Source organism: Nyctibius grandis, chromosome 7 (assembly GCF_013368605.1).
Source record: "Nyctibius grandis isolate bNycGra1 chromosome 7, bNycGra1.pri, whole genome shotgun sequence".
Classification (NCBI taxonomy): Eukaryota; Metazoa; Chordata; class Aves; order Nyctibiiformes; family Nyctibiidae; genus Nyctibius; species Nyctibius grandis.
This window is the reverse complement of record NC_090664.1, coordinates 35,726,782-35,748,288: the sequence shown is the minus strand read 5'-3', so window position 1 is coordinate 35,748,288 and position 21,507 is coordinate 35,726,782. Positions and strand designations below refer to the sequence as shown.

The 21,507-nt window shown below is 41.9% G+C and overlaps 1 protein-coding gene across 5 annotated transcripts in view; it reads right to left on the bottom strand.

The window, feature by feature from the left end:
- Window positions 1–1,207: 1,207 nt before the first annotated feature.
- PTER (phosphotriesterase related) overlaps window positions 1,208–21,507 on the bottom strand; it is a 28,583-nt gene continuing 8,283 nt past the window's right edge. Inside the window, exons 2-6 of one of the 5 annotated variants that reach the window (XM_068404942.1) lie at window positions 18,758–19,090; window positions 18,190–18,662; window positions 8,836–9,101; window positions 5,249–5,389; window positions 1,208–1,854 (exon numbers count right to left, since the gene is read on the bottom strand). In XM_068404942.1, coding sequence (XP_068261043.1) covers window positions 1,644–1,854; window positions 5,249–5,389; window positions 8,836–9,101; window positions 18,190–18,621 — 1,050 coding nt within the window. In that variant the 5' untranslated portion in view covers window positions 18,622–18,662; window positions 18,758–19,090 and the 3' untranslated portion in view covers window positions 1,208–1,643. The remainder of the gene's footprint in view (window positions 1,855–5,248; window positions 5,390–8,835; window positions 9,102–18,189; window positions 18,663–18,757; window positions 19,091–21,507) is intronic. The other 4 variants (XM_068404947.1, XM_068404943.1, XM_068404945.1 and 1 more) reach the window with 4 other exon arrangements.

Genomic DNA, 21,507 nt, shown 5'->3' with positions numbered 1-21,507 from the left:
TTGTTTTGGTTTTGGGAGGGGAGGCTGTCTATTTCTCTCAGGTTAAACTTGCAGATTTCATTCTAAACCCAAATTTTAGCAAGATAATTAACTAGCTCCTTAGCACAGTTGGTTACGTTATTTATTTTGGCAAAATCGAGGTAACATTTCTATAAATTGCTAAAGAGTAATAGAGGCTACCCCCAGCACTTTTATCTCATGTAATTTGCCACAAGCAACCTTGTCTAATGTACTAAGGGTATAAACTCAGATCTGCACTAAGATGTTGAAAGTGTCTGCCACTGTGACAAAAAAGCTCGTCAGTGCTGGCTGCTCAGTAAAAGTCTGAAGATTTTACGAATGTCTCTAAAAATCTTCTTTGAATGGGTGAAGCTTTTCTTAAACAGAATGTGTTACTCTCTGTTTTGAGTTGTCCAATTCAAAATAAATGCCGTTAGCCTAGGCTGACTGAGAGCATCACCAGTATAACTCATCTAGGATTTATAAAGGGACATTGTGCTGCCAGTTGCTTGTGTATTATCTCACCAGAATGGTTAATGCTTTTACTTCATGACAAAGTGCCAACCTATATCCGCACATTGCAGTGATTACTCCTGTTTTTTTTCTATGAGGTAATGTATTTTAGTAACAGATGTGTAACTGACTCCGTGTCTGTTCGTTCTACTGTCGCTTTTATTGGTTAGCGCACTCACAACAGCAGTGTAGCTAGAGATTTTCTACTCAGTATCAAACAGAAACGTACCAAGCTAGAGATCATTTACAACTAGCAATGTGTATTTACTAAGGTATTTATTGGAAAAGCTCAATTCTACAAGATGTATATGGTCAAATTTGAAGCAGCTTTTGAAATCAGGCTACCACTCCTACTGGATAAGACCATTTTTTGGATAAATCACCTGCCCTGGTTAAAGTTAGACAAGAGCAAATAACACACTTTATGTGAAAAACACATATAAGGCAAACATTTCTTCCTTTTTCATCATATCTTGATATACTGATTTGTAAAGACTTATATCACAACCTTTGTTATAACTATTGCAACTCATTAAAACTGTATTATGTAATATATGCTGACTTTTGGTGTTGCATCCTTACAAAAAGAAGCTGGTCTGCATGACGTTTCACATGATTGCTGTGGGATTCCAAAGGTTCAGGATAAAAAATTAATAGGATGAAAAAAAGACATACGTAATAATACTGCACATAGTTTAAGAGGTCATCAGATTGCTTTATTCAAAAAATATTACAAGGATTAAAATCACCCCCTGGGCAAGGGGAATTTCATTGAAAACCATAATTGCCTTCAAAGTCCAGATGATGCATCTTCAAAAATATTTTTGGGTAACTTTTAATAATAGTATTAAATTACTCTCTAGGAACAATTATTTTAAAATTTCAATTGAAAAGATTTTGCAGGTAGGCTCATATCCATTATGTCATTCATGAACAGACTTTTAGAAGGGAGAAAACACAGAATATATAATTTTGTTGTTCTAATTAAAAATAAAAGTCATAATCAGTTTGTTCATATCTAATTAATAACTTCCAGTTTCTCTGCAAAGAACCAAGTTTAAAAATGACTGCTCTCCTGAAACAAATCTGAATTTTATCAAGCTTTCCTATAAAATATTTATTTATTATTCCTACTTAAAAGTCAACCACCGCTTTGGATTTGCTAGGAGTATTTTATCAATTTTTTCTTGGGATATGCCTCTGATTAGCATTTTAGGAACTATATTTTTAAGGATATGTGAATATCCATGACCCCCATATTTCATCAACCTATTCTTAGTGTGCACATCATGAGCGATCAGAATTCTGCCTTCATAGCCTTCATCGATCAGCATACGAATCCTGCAAAAGTAAAAAGTATACCCGTCAGTGAAAGGTTCTCACTCTGCAACAGCCCAGAACTGAGCAGGATTTAAATCTTTTACAGTACTGCTGGGCTGTATTATAACTGAAAACACTTATTTTTTAGGTACTCAGAAGACAAATTCCTTATATTTAATGGAAATTAAAACATTTATTTTATTGAATGAAAAAAAAAAACACCTCTGAAAACATACCACCATGCATATCAAAGTGGAGAAGGAAAACTCTTTCCAGCTGGCACATGGCTTTGCATTCCCAGCCCCATTAAATCCATGGAGGAATTCAAGAACTGCAGCATCACCAAGCGTGGGACACAGGTTTTATATACATGAGTAAGTAATAATTTCCTACATAAACTCCTTCTCAGCACAATCAGTTCATGGGGTTAGTTCTTGCTGCTGTCACAAAGCTAGTCCTGTTACATGTTAAGGACCAGACTCTGTGTGTGACAGGCCCTTCAAGAAACCTGTCTCATTTACACAAATACCTTCGCATCTTTAGTTAATTCCCATTTAGCAAACCAGGCTAATAAAAATTTTAAGTTGCCATATTCCATATACACAGTTATCATCCAAACATGTTTTAAAGATTCTCATTAAAGAAGAAGACAAGGAAGACAGGCATTGCACAGTGCTAGCATATGCCAGGAGATAAGAGGAGTGAATACAGCAGCCCAGCTAAACAGACTTGGCAAAATGACAAGTCAGCTTGGAAAAAGAAGTAATCCTTTTGGTCACTCCCTTGTAACCAGTCTGCTACAACAAGTCCTTCTGTTCCACATTTCACTCTGGGAACCTTAATCCCTTGCTCAGCTCATTTTTTCGAATTTATTTGGTGGGTGTCTGTATTGCATGACTCTTTAAGTTTCCCACTAAGCTTCAGTTTAATGTGGCAGTAGATTGCAGCATTAAAGTGGCAGAGACGGGCAGACCAGACCTGGAAAGTGTTAGTTCCTCATGAAGGCACCCAATTCCATCATTGGCCAGCACTGTGAAATTCTAATTCTTACCTTTCTGACTGTGCTTTGATCAGCAAGAAAGCAAATACTACTTTTACAAGTAACCACACTGTATCTGAAAGCCCTTACTGTCACTTTTTATTACAATTAGTTATGAGGAGATATGTGTAGCACGGTCAGATCAATATGGGCAGCAGGAAGAAGGCAAGTAAGACAGAACTTGGTAAAAAATCACCATCTTTCATAAAACCACGACAAATAGTGCCATATAGTGCACAACACTACGTACACTGTAGTATTACAATGTCACAAGTATCTTCTCCAGCCTGAAATAAAGAGAGACCACAAGCCAACCAGAGAATGAGAGCAATGACACTAGAGGGACTAAGTTCTTTGCTGACCAAACATCTTCTTAGAATCATCTTCTTTCATATTTGGACTCATTTCATGGATAGGAGAGGCATATGGTCCTTTATATTCCATATTCATTGCTGCTTTTTGCTCATTCCTGTAAGTTTAGTTAGTACTTGCTTCTGACTCAAAGAAAAACTGTCCCTGAAAAAAATCAGTTTTTTACTCACGTTGGCAGTAGATTGGCAGTAGATTGCAGCAAAAATGCATAAGTACATACACAGCTAAACAGTGTTTGAGTATGTTTGGCATGACTACAGAAGTTGATGTCTTGAATAGACAAGGCCTGAACATATATTTTCCACTTAGTATTTTCATGAACACATTTAAAAGTCAATTTGATTTCCACCTCTCTGGTGCTGTTTGACTAAAAAAAAAAAACCAAGGAGATTGCCACTGCCATCGTATGTCCAGTGTGGATGCAGCAAAAGCCCAACAAAATCCATTTAATAGCACTTCTAACTCAAGTGCACATATTCACACCATACAATGAGAAGACAAACTTTTCGTATTTTCTTCCTGTAAACAGCCTGCTGCAAGACATGCTCAAATGCCAGAGTTTAAGGAGAGACACTGGTGGCTGAGCAAGTATCATGGATGGAATGAAAACTTTGCCATGGTTGAACAAGCACTTGTTAACCAAGGCATAGTCCATTCCTCTACACATATTCCTTACCGTGCTTCTGTACGTGCTGACCTCCCACAAGGAGGAAAGGGGAGGAGGCACAGGGAAGGGTAGCAATTTTACCCACACTAAATGTGAAAACTGCAGATTCATTGCAACGGTTTAAAATACTGAGTGCAAGACTGAGAGCCCTGTTAAGAGAGAGAAACAATTTATAGTGCAAAAAGCAGCAGCAAATGCTTGGCAGTAAGTGGAACAGTAACTACAGCACCTTCTTAAGAAGAGAACTGGCTGAAAACAGAAGAAAAGTCTTGAGGTTAATCTGACAATGAGGGGCAGGGAAGCTATGTCTGAAATATAAGTGAAAGCTTGGAAGTTACTTCATTAGTGGTCAGGGATCATAAAATCTTTCTCATCAAAGAGAATAAAAGAATTGTTTCTGACTCTGGAAGGAAAAAAGACTCAGGCAGGATGGCACCCCACCCCTCAGAAACCTGCCACTTCACTGCACGCAAACACTGTGGACAAGTATCACAGGATGATCACACCTCTGGACAGAGTGAGAAGCCCACTCCCATCTGATCCTACCTGTCTCAGCCAGTTTCTGCGAGGAATGCATCTCCCTGGCAGTACCTTGCATTAGCACAGCACAACAGATTTGCTGCGCAGCTGAGCTGAGACTGCGTGTGCTGATGAGAAGCAGGGAAGAGGTATCCTGCCAGTGAGGCCACTATTTTCACATTGTGAGTGTGAGGAGCACGGGAGTTCTGAGGAGACAGGAATCTCATCCTTCAAAAGAGAGAAAGGGCAAAAGGCAAGGGGGAGGAGAGGTGATGAAGTGCTTGGAAGAACAAAAGTCTGGTTTTCAGGACGGAAGCACAGATCAAATCCATCCAAGACAACGAATGAGTTTTACTCGGTTAGTGCACTCACGAGGAGATGTAACAGGCTCAGATGATGCTTAGTAGCAGCACTAGGTTTCCAACACTATGTTTCAGACAAAAGCCAAACTCTGATATAAGTTCTGTATCGGCAGACTTTTCTTTTTTACAGTCTATATAAATGTAGTAAATGATAAAATTCAACCAGATCAGCATGGAATTAGGACAGAGAATGAAGTTAAAAAAGCTCTTGATCTTTTTCCCAAGTAACTTTCTACAACACTATGATTCTACATCTTCCTTTGCAGACAGAAGAAATTCTACACGTTGCCCTAAAGATGTGACAGCAGCAGAAAAAAATTTCTTGTTATTTTAGTATGAAAAAAAGACAGTTTTGAACAGCAAGCAGAACTACTCTGTTAGGCCCTTAAAACAAGTACCAATAATACTCATTTGTCAATGGCAGTGCTGTAGCTGAAACTGCATGGAAGCAGATACCTTGCAATTCTTTCATTGTCGCTCGGCATGTCAATATCAGGATGGAACTGGTAGTGAAGAAATTCTGTACCAAATAGGTCATACTCTAAATAGCATCCCAGTTTAGCAAATTCCAGTAGTTTCTTTGTATCAAATATAGTCCTGCAGAACATATATAACATAAAGTCAGCATTGTAACAGAAAGGAAAAAAGCTCATGGTATGAGGATAGGTATTTTGCAACTTCCTACTTGCAAGGAACAAAACCAATAATCTGAGATTTAATTCACCCTTTTGAAAAACAGGACTCCTGTTTGACACATGCACCTTAAGCTGATACACAGCATTGTCTTTCTCGCATTCATCTGGGACTTCATGCATTAAAAAAAACAAAACAAAACCAACTCTTCCCCCATGAAATAATGAAAACATTTATGATAATCTTTAAATGGAAACAGGAAAGTTACTTACTTTTGATATCACTAAACCTCTCAACAGACAACCTAACAAGGAAGGACATGTAAGGAGGAGGTTAATTCATAGTGACATTTTAAAAAAAAGACAATGGATTACTCACACAAGACAGATTTACTTTCCCAAAAGAGTTACAGGAGACAGCTACATCCAGGGCTTGTTTCATCCATCACACATTGGTAATATACAACTTTGTCTTTAGTTTCTATTCTGTACAGTGATGTTTCTAGATTGTCATTAGAACAGCAATATATCATTGCATGCACTGGGATCTGGCCAGAACGCCTTAAGGAAACGCTCTCACCAAAATACATAATGGCACTGTGAGTACCTGGGACATGGGCTTTGCAGCAGATTTGGAAAGTGAAGGAACAAAGCTACTGAAACCCACCACTCATTCCAAAAAGAATGGCAACTGAAATAATAGCTCTCTGGAATACTTTTTTTTCTTTGAAACACCAAGAGTATTTGAATAATCTTTGAATTACCAAGAGTATAAGCTATCCAAAGGAAAACAAAACCACTCAAATGATACATTATAAATTTATCCTTATAACCACAACACATTTTTTTTCATCTAAGGAAAAAATAAGTTTCCTCAAGAAGAGCACAATTAACCAAAAGGGCAGTAGTTTAATTTTTTTTATTATTGCAGATATTGATGTCACAAAGTAATTTTACCCTACACAATTACGTCACAGTCTGTTGCTATGGAAATTACTGATGTCACAGTTTCAATATTATGACTTAACAACAGGATCAAGTAGGAGGAACAGATGGGTTGAGAGAGAGAAAACCCTTGTTCAAACAAGCCTGCCATCAGCAGAAGTCTAAGACTTGCCAACTGTAATTAATAAAAAATGTTATTTTAAAATAAATGTTACAGTTTACAGAGATTGAACATTTATTACCAAATGAGTTTTCAAAGTGCAGAGCAAGAGAACGAGTTATTTTAGATCCAGCCCTGCTCAGTTCACAGGGAGACAGTAGCCAAGAGTATTCACCCCTGCGCGGATGGCAAAAAACGCCCAACAATGTATTTCAAAATCACAACCAGAACAATTTCTTTTGAAAACTATTGTTAGTGGTGTGTTTTTGGGTGCTCCATCCCAACGAAGAGCAAGAAAGCTTAATTTCATCAGCCACTGGTTATCCTTGTAAGCCACATGCATGTAGCAGCAGCAGCAGTTCCCAACTCAAATCGCTAATCTCTGTGCTGGAATTAGGTGTTTGGGCAACACGTGTCCCTGCGCAGCCCTGAACACATGGAAAAGGAGGTGGGACACAGGGAAGCACCCTGTAATTTGGACCTCATCCAGAAATCACGACACCCACCAAACCATTACCAAACAGGCATTCGTAACAGTCGCTGTGATTCTTCTAACAAAAGCTACTCCAGTGAATGAACGTTGATCTCCACCAAAATCCTTTATAACCTTGATCTCTAATAAATGGCCAAAGCCAAGACTCAATAGCTTTTGCTTCCCAGCCTTTATCTACACCAGTTTCAGTATGGACACTCGCTACATTTTGTTCTAAGGTGCTAAATTGCAAAACATGGTAGCCAGCATTTTAGTTCTATCATTTGACTGTAAATCCACCTGAAAACTACCATTCTGTCTATGTCAAAAAGAGACATGAAATATGGAGCTCTGTACAAATTTATCTCACATTTAAGGGACTGGGATGCTCCCACATGAATTATTCTCACTGGAAGAGACTTAAAATGTTAAATGCACATTGCAAAGCCAAACTTCACAGTCATTTTGAGTCTATGTTATAGCAAGTGCCAACCTGAATGTGTGAAAGTAATGATAAAAGGAGTACAAGGAAATGTCATATTGTTCATCAGAGGCTGTTAGTGAAACTGCACCTCTGCCTTGACTGTTTTCCTATTTATATTGCTTATTTTCCACCAATAAATCACTGAATTCAATCACAACAGCATATAAAGGCAAAAAACCATAACTGGATGTTTATGCTGTATCAAAATGGCTACATAAGTACTTGCACCTGCGGCTTGCTCAGTCCTCTTTCACAGAAAGATTTAAGTAATCAGTTTTTCTTTAAAATGAGAGAAAAATATACCTATAGATACAATGGAATGCAGGTAAATACATAAAGACCATATCATTTATATATTATCAAATAGAAATAAAACTTCATGGCACTGAACTTTATGCTCCTAAAATCCCCAAGTAAAACATTGAGCTCTGTGTGAATACAAAACACCTGTAGCTTGATTTGCAAGCTCTTAGAGCCTATAACCGTTAGAAATTCGGAGCACAGTGCTCTCGCCTGTATTACGCTCACGTTGAGGGCAAACAATCCAATTGCTGAGAATCATATGACCACAAACAGTCTCCATTATTCAGCAACTGGCCAAACTAATCAATGCTTGGACATTTTCGAGCTCACCATGAGTAGTACAAGGTCACACAAAACTGATTTGGTAATAGAGGCTGTGTTTCTAAACTGAAAAGCACCCCAATTCCTTTCCATGTCTGATGTGGGGCTCCTGGGTTTTGCTCTCAAGGAAACGAAAAGTTAGCTCTCTGGTCTATGCTAAGAACTATCCAAAACCCAACTATTTTATTTTTAAGGAATATTTCTTCTGTCTGTAGCAGAACTGAAAAGATCTGGCTTCTGCTTTGATCCAGCATCCAGACAAATCAAGGAGTTCTCGAGATTTTTGGTCAGGCCCTTAAGAGTGGCCCAGTTTTCAAAAATGCTGGAAGGCCAGCAGCTTCCCACCAAGTTGGTGAGAGTTGCTCAATGTCCAACGCTTTGTAAATGCAGTGATTTGTGCAGGGATAGGAGTGAATGGAATCCTCCTTTTTTAAAAATGTGGCTACAGTTATTCCCAATCTCGTCCCCAGACCTTCAAAGAGAGTGTTTAAAATCCCTAAATCTCTTTACCAGTGTGAATCTAAAAGCTGATCCCGACCGAAGTGCTGGAAGCTGATCAAGCATTACATAAGCCATTTCATATTTTTAAGTCAGTAAACTTGAAGATAATTCTTCATGTCGTGATCCCAGTGCACAACAGAAACCTAGCTATTTGCAGAGTAGCTCCCCCAAACTCCAGCGGGTTGTGGCAATGCTGCCAGAAGGACAGCAGAATAGTCTGCTTACCTGTCAAGGTGAGACATGACTGTCTTTGAAGTATCAGCACCAGCTTCCTGCAGAATGCGGATAATCTGGAAAGGTGCATCGCTGTTCCTGCCAGGATGGATGATAACAGGGCAGCCAAGCTGTGACTGAGCCTGCGCTGTTGCCTGAAGCACTCTGTGTTCACTCTGAGTCAAAGGCCAGGAGCAACCTATTTCTCCCACCACACCACACTTGATGTTAGTCCCATCTGCTCCATTGAGTATCTCATCAACAATAATGCCTGTAAGCTAGAGAACAGGAAAATGACATTTTTGGTTATTAATACTATTTGTGCTGAATAGCATCAAATTTGGCCCATGGACATTGTGCTAGTTATAGTCCCAAGGTCTTTCTGAACTTATTTACTTAACAGTTGGGTGTGTGAAAACATTGCAGTTAAAATCTGGTTTCTGTCAACTAATGTTATGCTAGCAATTCACTAAGACCAAAATAAACACAAAGCAAATCAATTTAACAGCATCCACTCACACAGCTGCCCAGGTTTGCCAGGAAAGATGGTCTACATAAAATTTGAATGCTGATTTAGGCTGAGACTAATTTTTCTTTAAATAAACCAAAGTTAGCTCAGCATGAAACCCGTGCCTCGCACTCTTGAACTGTTTCCAGAAACAATTCAATGTAATTTCTTGCAAAACAAGGGCTCAGAGAATAAGGAAACCTTGGCACTCAGACAGGGAAGGGAGAAACTCTGGCCAAAGATCCTGAAGGGACAAGTTCAAGGCAAATCATGCTTGTGTGAATGCCAACATAAAACGACAGGAGCTCCAATGACTTCAGAACTACAAGAATAAAGCTCAGCTGACAAACTTACAGGGTCAAAATTAGCTCGCTTGTAAAATATTCACAAGCAAAAAAGACATCAAAATCTCCTAATAAAAGCAGTTTGTTACAACAGCTTTAGTTTTTCTTTTCAGAATAGGCCATATATCTTAAAGAAAACATTCAGAATTTGGAGCACAAAATGGCACTGATGATGACCTTCTAACTCTTTGGCCTTGAATGATAGGGAAATCATGATTTTAAGGAAGAATAAAGTGAACAAAGGAAGAAGGAAGGAAGGTGTCCTGGTTTGGCTCAAACCAGGCCAAATAGTCTTAGAGAACCCAAGGTCACTGCTTACGAGTAAAGAGCCGAAGGGGGTTGTACCTGCAGGGAGTAGTGGACGGGGCAGGTGACCCAGGATTGACCAGCAAGGTATTCCATCCCATACATGTCATTCTCACTTTCCTGTTTATCACTAACCCACTGCCTCCTGGAGGTGGGGCCCAGGAGGGAGGGGCCCTCCTGTCTCCCACTGATTGGTACCAGCTTTGCCAAATCTCCAGTTAAAAGCCTGCAGGTGTGATGGCAGTGGAGCTTTTGCATTTTGCCCTCTGCCCGTGCTGGGGGGAGCTACTGCCTTTTCCCCTCTGCCTGTACTGGGGGGAGCAATTCTGCCTGAGGAGGATTTCCAAGCTCTTGATCTTGGTTTTGTACATATTTGTATATATTTGGTTATTTCTATTATTATTGTTATTATATTCTTTTTCATTATTCTAGTTTATTAAAACTGTTTTAACTTTCCAACCCATAAGTCTCTCTCCCTTTTCCCTTTCCCTTTCCCTTGGGGGGGGGGAGAGGGTTAACAGAGAGCATCTGCCACCTGGTTAATAGCTGGCCCAGCTTTAAACCGTGACAGATTTATTGGTGCCCAACGTGGGGCTCGAGAGAAGCTCCAACAGGTTGCTCTGATAAGTTGAATCCTGGCTCTGGTGGGAGGAGACCCGGAGAGCTCAGCTGAGAGAATATCAGATTTCTTCCTTTGAGATTTACAAGGGTTTGGAAAGTTAAAACAGATAGTGAAGATGGTGATGTCATTTTTGAATGCTGTGTTATCTCATCTTTTTATGGAGTTTCTTTCACAGTTGAGTATTGCAATGATGCCTTACCTGCCGTGGGCACTGTGTTATTGCTTGCTTCTTATGAATGTTTACATGCAGTTTAGCAGTGGGCGCTGGTCGAAATGTATTATTTTGGTATGGGGTTTGATACTGATTTATGCTGTGATAAACTGGGCAGTTAATATTCCGATCTCTTATCTCTATGACACAATGATGGGCAGTTTTAATCGCGAATCAGTAGCAGCGACTTCATCTGCACGCTCCAGGCGTCCTTTAGCTGATTCTGTTAATGATCACACTTCCAGTTTTACTTTGGGAAATAGTACCTTCTCCTTTTCTGCCAAGCTGATTCCACTAGATTTTGCGAAATTAGGATGGTGCTGTCTAGGTGGCATGTTTTTATTTTTGGTTGTCCTGAATGTGTTTCTGATGTGGGATAAGATTAAATATCGGTGCAGGGACAGTTGTAGGTGTTATGCAGCCACCTCAGATCCTACAGTGTGTACGGCTGCTACAGCCACTCAACCCACTGAAACCTTGGCAGCCTGTACCACAGCTGCTACACCCCCCAAGATGGCCACTGCAGCTACTCAGACTCTCAGCACTCCCACGACAGCCACTGCATCTACTCAGACCCCAGCATCTATCGAATCTGTACCAATTGCTCCTGTAACCAGGAAGAAATACCAAAAGAAATCAGCTCGTGAAGAGAAGGATGATGACTCAGAGCCTTCTAAGACAGAGCCATCATATGACCCAGGTGAGGGCCCTTCTCAGGCAGAGTTAGGGCCCGACACAGATGGGGGTTCCCTTGATTGTCCTTTTAAAGCAGACCCATCACAGAAGAAAGGCCCTTCTAAAGCAGAACTATCACAAGAGGACTCGGACGTAGAGATAACCTACCACTCCTTATCCCTGAAGGACCTGAGAAATATAAGGAAAGACTTCAGCCGTTATGACAGTGAACCTATTATTACCTGGTTGCTCCGATGCTGGGATAATGGGGCAGACAGCATGCAATTGGATGGCAGAGAAGCCAGACAGTTGGGATCCCTGTCCAGAGATGGTGGTATTGATAAAGCGCTCGCAAGAAAGTCAAACACTGTCAGTCTCTGGAGGCGACTCTTGTCAGCTGTAAAGAGCAGGTATCCCTATAAAGATGATGTTATGAGCCACCTAAGCAAATGGACCACTATAGAAAAAGGTATTAACTACCTTAGAGAACTGGCTGTGCAAGAGATCATTTATAGACACCCACGGGACATTGTAGATCCTGTAGATCCTGATGAAGTGGAATGCAACCGATCCATGTTCCGGAAGGTTGTGAAGAATGCTCCACCGACATATACCCATACATTGTCAATATTAGTATGGGGAGAAGATGCTATGGCACGATCTAGTGTGGGCGAAATGGCTAACTGTATGCGACAGTATGAAGATAGTATTTCTTCCCCACTGCAGGCACGCATCTCGGCTGTGGAAAAACTGATTAAGGAGAACAAGGACTCATTTAAACAACTGTCAGACAAACTGTCCATGATCGAGAATAAACTTGACTCTCTACCTACACAGGCGCGCGTTGCAGCTGTTAAGAGAAAACGTTCTCCTACAGGACCAGCTCAAAGGAAAAGGAACACATCACGAGGTATCCTGTGGTTTGCCCTGCGTGGTTATGGGGAGGACATGAGCAGATGGCATGGACAACCTACCAGTACCCTACAGGCACGAGTACGTGAGTTGCAAGCTAAAAGAAATACCAGAGAGAATTTTTCTAGGAGGATGGCTGCTCCAGTTACCAGTGAGCAGGACCCCAGTCAGGGGAGATGGGCCTCAAATCACTTTTTCCCAAGTGTGAATAGGAGAAATGAAGGTCCAGTCCCTGTGAGCAGCATGAATCCATTTCTTAATTAGAGGGGCCCTGCCTCCAGCCAGGTGGAGGAGAGGGACAACCGGATTTATTGGACTGTGTGGATTCGATGGCCTGGCACATTAAAACCACAAAGGTATCGAGCCCTGGTAGACACTGGTGCACAGTGCACCCTAATGCCATCGGATCATAAAGGGGCAGAATCTATCAGCATTTCAGGAGTAACAGGAGGATCTCAAGTGTTATCTGTATTGGAGGCCGAAGTGAGCCTAACTAAAAATGAATGGAAAAAGCACCCCATTGTGACTGGCCCAGATGCTCCGTGCATCCTTGGCATAGACTACCTCAAGAGAGGGTATTTTAAGGACCCAAAAGGGTACAGATGGGCCTTTGGTATAGCAGCTGTAGAGACTGAGGACATTAAACAGCTGTCTACCTTGCCTGGCCTCTCAGAAGATCCTTCTGTTGTGGGGTTGCTGAAGGTTGAAGAACAACAGGTGCCAATTGCTACTACCACGGTGCACCGACGACAATATCGCACCAATCGAGACTCCCTGATCCCCATTCATAAACTGATTAGACAATTAGAAAATCAAGGAGTGATTACCAAGACTCGCTCACCCTTTAATAGTCCTATATGGCCAGTGCGAAAGTCTGATGGAGAATGGAGATTAACTGTGGACTATCGTGGCCTAAATGAAGTTACGCCACCGCTGAGTGCTGCTGTGCCAGACATGCTAGAACTTCAATACGAACTGGAGTCAAAGGCAGCCAAGTGGTACGCCACCATAGACATTGCTAATGCCTTTTTCTCTATTCCTTTGGCACCAAAGTGCAGGCCACAGTTTGCTTTTACCTGGAGAGGTATCCAGTACACCTGGAATCGACTGCCCCAGGGGTGGAAACACAGTCCTACTATTTGCCATGGACTGATCCAGACTGCACTAGAAAAGGGTGGAGCTCCAGAACATTTGCAATACATTGATGACATCATTGTGTGGGGTGATACAGCAGCAGAAGTTTTTGACAAAGGGGAGAAAATAATCCAAATTCTTCTGAAAGCTGGTTTTGCCATAAAAAGGGGCAAGGTCAAGGGACCTGCCCGGGAGATCCAGTTTTTAGGGATTAAATGGCAAGATGGGCGTCGCCAGATCCCGATAGAGGTGATCAACAAAATAACAGCAATGTCCGCACCAACTAACAAAAAGGAAACACAAGCCTTCTTAGGTGTTGTGGGTTTCTGGAGAATGCATATTCCAGATTACAGCCAGATTGTACGCCCTCTTTATCAAGTGACCAGAAAGAAGAATGATTTTCAGTGGGGCCCTGAACAACGACAGGCTTTTGAACAGATTAAACAAGAGATTGTGCATGCAGTAGCCCTTGGACCAGTCCGTACGGGACAAGATGTTAAAAATGTGCTCTACACCGCAGCTGGGGACAATGGTCCTACCTGGAGCCTCTGGCAGAAAGTGCCAGGGGAGACTCGAGGTCGACCCCTAGGATTTTGGAGTCGAGGATACAAGGGCTCCGAGGCCAATTACACTCCAACTGAAAAAGAGATACTGGCAGCATATGAAGGAGTTAGAGCTGCTTCAGAGGTAATTGGTACTGAAGCACAACTTCTCCTAGCACCTCGACTACCAGTACTAGGCTGGATGTTCAAGGGTAAGGTTCCCACTACCCATCATGCAACTGATGCGACGTGGAGTAAATGGATTGCATTAATTACGCAGAGGGCTCGAATAGGAAACCCTAATCGCCCAGGAATCTTAGAAGTAATCATGGACTGGCCAGAAGGCAAAGACTTCGGAATGCCACCAGAAAAGGAGGTGACACGTGCTGAAGAAGCCCCACCATATAATGAACTACCAGAGGATGAGAAGCAGTATGCGCTGTTCACCGATGGATCCTGCCGTCTTGTAGGAAAGCATCGGAAGTGGAAAGCTGCTGTATGGAGTCCTATACGACGAGTCACAGAAGCCACAGAAGGACAAGGTGAATCAAGTCAATTTGCAGAAGTAAAAGCCATCCAGCTGGCTTTAGACATTGCTAAACGAGAAAAGTGGCCAAGGCTGTATCTTTATACTGACTCATGGATGGTGGCAAATGCCTTGTGGGGGTGGTTAAAGCAGTGGAAGCAAAGCAACTGGCAGCGCAAAGGGAAACCTATTTGGGCTGCTAAATTGTGGCAAGATATTGCTGCTCGGCTAGAGAAACTAGTCGTGAAGGCACGTCATGTAGATGCTCACGTACCTAAAAGTCGGGCAACTGAGGAACATCGAAACAACCAACAAGCGGATCAAGCTGCTAAAGTGTTCCAAATAGATTTGGACTGGGAACACAAAGGTGAACTATTTTTAGCTCGGTGGGCTCATGACACTTCAGGTCATCAAGGGAGAGATGCAACATACAGATGGGCTCGTGACCGAGGGGTGGACTTAACCATGGACTCTATTGCACAGGTTATCCATGATTGTGAAACATGCGCCGCAATTAAGCAAGCCAAACGGTTAAAACCTTTGTGGTATGGGGGACGGTGGTTGAAATATAAATATGGGGAGGCCTGGCAAATTGACTATATCACACTCCCTCAAACCCGCCAGGGTAAACGCTATGTGCTTACCATGGTGGAGGCGACCACCGGATGGTTGGAAACATACTCTGTGCCCCATGCCACTGCCCGGAACACTATTCTGGGCCTCGAAAAGCAAATCTTGTGGCGACACGGCACGCCAGAGAGAATTGAGTCGGACAATGGGACTCATTTCAAAAACAGTCTCATAGACAACTGGGCCAAAGAGCATGGCATCGAATGGGTATATCACATCCCCTATCATGCACCAGCCTCTGGGAAAATTGAACGGTATAATGGGCTGTTAAAAACTACCCTGAAAGCAATGGGGGGTGGAACCTTTAAAAACTGGGATAAACATCTGGCACAAGCTACCTGGTTAGTTAACACCAGGGGATCTATCAATCGAGCTGGCCCTGCTCAGTCAGACCTTCTACATACAGTAGAAGGAGATAAAGTCCCTGTGGTGCATGAAAGGAATCTGTTGGGAAAAACTGTCTGGATTGTTCCTGCAACGGGCAAAGGTAAACCCATTCGTGGGATTGCTTTTGCTCAGGGACCTGGATGTACTTGGTGGGTGATGTTGCAAGATGGTGAAGTCCGATGTGTCCCTGAAGGTGATCTGATTATGGGTGAGACTACTTAAGTCTGAACTGTATGTTGTTGCTGCATAAGTGTCTTTTAGGTTAAGACAGTGGTGATGCGACCGGAGCTAGCTTCATCAAGTGGCGTCCAGTAACCTCCTCGAGTCTGACATCTTTAACCTGCAACCCGTGGGCACGAACCATGACAAAAGAGAGACTGCTAGCCAGAAAGACTGCTGAGAGACTGCTAACCAGATGCAAACCCACAATCCTGAACCAAATGAACTTGATGGACTTTTTGCATAAAGATGAATCATAGACTAGTGATATGTATATATATATTTGAAAATGAAAAGGTAGTGGTGATCTGAGTATGACATGAATGGTATGGAATAAGGGGTGGAATGTCCTGGTTTGGCTCAAACCAGGCCAAATAGTCTTAGAGAACCCAAGGTCACTGCTTACGAGTAAAGAGCCGAAGGGGGTTGTACCTGCAGGGAGTAGTGGACGGGGCAGGTGACCCAGGATTGACCAGCAAGGTATTCCATCCCATACATGTCATTCTCACTTTCCTGTTTATCACTAACCCACTGCCTCCTGGAGGTGGGGCCCAGGAGGGAGGGGCCCTCCTGTCTCCCACTGATTGGTACCAGCTTTGCCAAATCTCCAGTTAAAAGCCTGCAGGTGTGATGGCAGTGGAGCTTTTGCATTTTGCCCTCTGCCCGTGCTGGGGGGAGCTACTGCCTTTTCCCCTCTGCCTGTACTGGGGGGAGCAATTCTGCCTGAGGAGGATTTCCAAGCTCTTGATCTTGGTTTTGTACATATTTGTATATATTTGGTTATTTCTATTATTATTGTTATTATATTCTTTTTCATTATTCTAGTTTATTAAAACTGTTTTAACTTTCCAACCCATAAGTCTCTCTCCCTTTTCCCTTTCCCTTTCCCTTGGGGGGGGGGAGAGGGTTAACAGAGAGCATCTGCCACCTGGTTAATAGCTGGCCCACCTTTAAACCGTGACAGAAGGTTTGCAAGCAAATCCAGGAAACCAAAAAACCCCACATCAATTTTCAAATAGATCTGTAACTTATCCTTACTCCATATGTTGTCTCCTCAATAGCCTCATACAACATATTGGTAAATACTCAATCTACATACAAAAGTCAGTCCAAGCTGTTACAATTTACAGCAGACTTACGCCCAACACTTTATCCTACGATACAGAATTCACTTCTCTCCGAAGAACATCTCTCCTGGAGCAACATCTTTGTGTCACTAAATAGCTTAGCTAGGGCTGGCAACAAAATATTTAAATTGCCTTTGCCTAATCAGAAAACATATCATCATATCAAATTCACTGGCAAATGAGGAACCACTGGTTATCATGGCTCAGTCACTGCACAACCCTTTCTAAGTAACCAACTGTCTTCTGGACTGGATCAGGTATTATCTGCTGAGTATAGGACATCTGTGGGTCTCCAGCAGTCCACCAAACACAGAAGGGAAAACTTTGCCCCAAGAAATCTATGTGTATCAAATTTCAAGCAATGCAAGATATTTAGGAAAACTAGCACTGTTCTGTACAGCTTGGGCCAGCTCAGGTCCCATGTGGTTGGCAGCGCTGCATCACTTTACATCTGCTCAAGTTTTGACCATTGATTTTTAAAATTAATTTGATTCATTTGTAAGCTGTGACAGATTTTTTAAAAATTTTCTCAGCTCTGTTCATCTGCATTCACAGCCTCCTGCCTTGGAGAGTTCCCTTCCCTCTTTTCCCTATCATCACATTTTCTTAATAAAAGATGAATGAATATTTATTATTACAGGAATATCAGGGGATGTCGGTCATTATTAACACATTGTTTTAGGCACCGTACAAACAATTTGATGTAGACTCTACTCTGAAAAGTCTGGACAAATGGTAGAGAAGAGAGATATAACAGCCAGCCTGAGCAGAGCAATGATTTACAACTGTCCTGTAAATATTGCAATTATTTATGCTTTTTTTACAAGAATTCTGGGTGATCTCATTGGGAACCAATTAGCCAGAAAAAGAAACAAAAGAGGCAGAAGGAATATACTCCTTCCTTAAAAATTATAAAAAGAACAGGATAATTGGTGGTGTACCAGATGCCCACACATAAAGTACTCTTATTTTCTTTTTACTGTTGCATTGTAACAAATCCCTGAGAGAAAATGCAGCTTAAAAATTGGAAACGCCAACAGATAATCCCAGCACACACAAGTAGCATTGGTCCACCTATAAAACACAAGCAGTAACTCTGTTCCCAAGTTTTTCACATTGAGAACTTCTAGATTTCATCTATTTTGCTGTAACTTCCCTCCAACTTTGACTCACCCAGGGATAATCCATAGGGGAGAAACTCTGAAGCAATAGTTAAGACTTACCTGCTCCACTGTCATGGCCTGTGTTTGAGAAGAGTGAGTGGAATCCACGTAAAACCCAGCCCCAGCAATAATATGGACTCCAGTTTCTTCAGCAAGTTTCTTCAAAGTATTCATATCCCGACCAATTCCTGTGGTTGTGTTTTCCACGATCGTCCCACCACCTGCTGCTTTAAAATGCAACAGCTCCTCCTTCACAGCATCTGTTTCCTGATACAAAAGAAGGTTTTCTTTATGGCTATAGGGATTTTGCTTAATCCAAAACAAGTTCTTCATCTCAATGGGCCCATCAGACAAAGGCTCTTGGCCTAGAGAAGGTGGAGAAAAACAGCTGCTGTAGTTCATAGTCAAATGTTCATGAGTCAATGTATAGCCAAGGCAGTCCGGATCCACAGGGCCCAAGACAGTCTGAGCTTTCCCTCCTAAGGAAGGCATTTTTCTTCAGCAGAAGGAAAAAAAAATCAGATTAAAAGAGTCTAGGAAGGAAGAAGAAAGGAAACAAAAACATTTCAGATGGAGCAAACATTTCTTACAAAATTTCTGAATTCCCTCCTCTCTCACACGCACGTACCTACACGCTGTGTGTGTTCGCTGGAAAGTTTTCAAATGCTCTTTCCAGTAGAGTGGTGTCTTGGTTTGGCCTAAACCAGGCCGATTTTCCTTTCAGTGATTTTTACTTTCAGCTAAGTCTCCTCTAAGTAACTGCACTTTCTGAAACTAACTACATGTTTTGCAGACAGTGTCTGCTTCCAGGACTGATAACGCTCGAAGTTTGTAGTTATCGCTGAGGCACCGGTAGGGATGTTGTGCAGTAAGGCTCTTGCTGTACTTTTTTCTTAGAGAAACCAAGGTCACCGCTGAATTCCTCACTGCTTACAAGTGAAAAGCCGAAGGGGGGTCGCAGCTGCAGGGGGGAGCAGACAGGGCAGGTGACCCAAAATTGACCAACGAGGGTATTCCATCCCATACACGTCATTCTCGGTATAAAGCGGGGGGATCACGAGGGTCTCGCTCTTGCTCGCTCTTGCTCTTTCTGCTATGGCCGGTGTCCAAGGAGGACTCCGACTGTTTTCCTGCTGCCCCCGATCCCGATTCGTGCATCCCTGAATCCAGCTCTCGACCGTCGCTAGGCCCAGCCTGGGCCTTCCCGGAGCCTGCCCTGCAGTGCTGGTGGGGACGTTGCCGACATCGGGGGAGCTCGATCTTGGTTTTGTATATATATTTGTATATATTTGATTATTCCAATATTATTATTATACTCTTTTTCATTATTATAGGTTTATTAAAACTGTTTTAACTTTCCAACCCGTAAGTCTCTCTCCCTTTTCCCTTTCCCTTTCCCTTCGGGTGGGGGGGGAGGGTTAACAGAGAGCGTCTGCTGCAGGTTTAATCACCAGCCCAGCTTTAAACCGTGACAAGTGGTCAGTGTGAAAAACAAAGCATTTATTTTACTCAACTGCGCCTGTACCAGTACTCTAGAAATGTAAAAATACCACATTCCAGTACAGGAAATCATCATCATTTATTGTGCTATAGTCAGTATCACATTAAGATAAATGTTTCCTATTTAATAACAACCACTGTATGCTCATTTAGGGTTCTCTGCTCTTCAGCAGCTGTCAAATTTTGTCAGCTTGAGCCACCAGATGAACATACTTGGCATCAAGGCTGAATATTCCTTACTGGTATGTTCATTTTATTTATCTGTGTCCTCCAAGACTCACTATCCCCCTCGCATGCCGAGGAAGCTCTCCATCTTTGGGCACCTTTTCTGCCCCTCTGTATGAGGAACACCGGGATGGGGGTGATCATCTGCTCCTTAGACTTCAACAGAGGCTCAGGTTCTCCTGCCAGCTGCGCTGTGGAGGTCTGGAACAGCCCAGAACAACTCCTCCAAAGCCAACAACAGTCGCTAAAGATACAGTGTGGGCCCCAAAAAGCTGGCCAGAAGCCAAAGTGCTTTTCCTATCAGCTTCACTTGTCCAAATATTTTAAGAACAGACCTTAACCTAACACTTAATTTATATGGCTCAGCCTCTAAGAGACTTTTTTCTTCATTTTTAACATGAACGAAACAATGTTATTTCTCAAAACTTCAAATGAGTGGTGACAAAGATATACATTGAGGCTACTGTCTGCAGTTGGTTCATGTGAAAGGCATCTGCCCTGTGCAAGTTTGGCCTGACTCGCTACAGGTTAGAATTAGCTGCAGCTCTCCCCATTGGGATTTTGGGGTACTTTTTCTTTTGGGGGTGGGAGTAGACTTTTCTTTTGTTCATGTGCCATATTAACATTAAACATAGCTGACTACCCAGTTCATGTTAGATCTTCCTGATGCTAGTTGCAAAGGCTTGAGGATATATAGTTATAATCCCTAGTCAACCAAAATCATCAGTTATGAAACAAAATACATGTTTAATCATGTCCAGAGGACAGGGCTAACTAGAGCATGCATTATTGATTAGAGAGAGAGGTCTTTCCCATTTCAGTCTCCCTTTTAGTGAATAATATCATAAACACGGGTTTGTTACTGGTGAAGCCCTCAGAGGACACTTTTAACTGCTAAAGTTAGTCTACCAGGATGACAGAAAAACTGAAATCTGAAGGGCACTGAACTCTACATATCAAAGGGCACAAGAACGTCGAGGTCTCTTTGGGGATACTTTCATCTCATGAGAGGCAGTCATTGTCAAGGGCGAAAGTGACCCAGTCCCTGCAAAGGCAGATACCACCTGCCTCGTGAAGTCTGTAGTGCTGGCTGTTATTTTAATACAAAAACTTGGACATCCATAAGAAAGAGAGAGGACTGACTGACTATGTTTGCTTGCCTTGTGTAAAACAAGACTTATGAAGAACTGTTCTTTTACAGGTTTCATATCTAGACTAGTGTGTTGACTTGTTTGAGAAGGCAGAATAATAATTACTCTCACAGAACAGACTGCTGGCTGATTAATATAATGATTTATTTTTTGCCAAATAAATTAAGAAGTGCATGATTTCAGAAAATATTATTCTTGAGCAAATAATTAAAAGCAAAATACCTGTCTTAGTCAAAAACTGCTGCTAGCTGCAATTCAATTAAGTTGTCCAACCCAGTCATTAATTCTATCCTTGAACAAAGCTGGTGCTCTATAGAGCAACCCACTATTTTGGAGAAAGTTCAATGATCTGAGTCATTCTGATATGCACAGCAAAGAGACTAAGATAATTCTACAATAATTGCATTACCTTTGCTTTTTTTTTTTTTCTGGGGTTTTTTTTTTTTGGCATTAAAAACCCTGACAGCATAAAGAGTGATAACCACTCTCTGCATTGGAGACA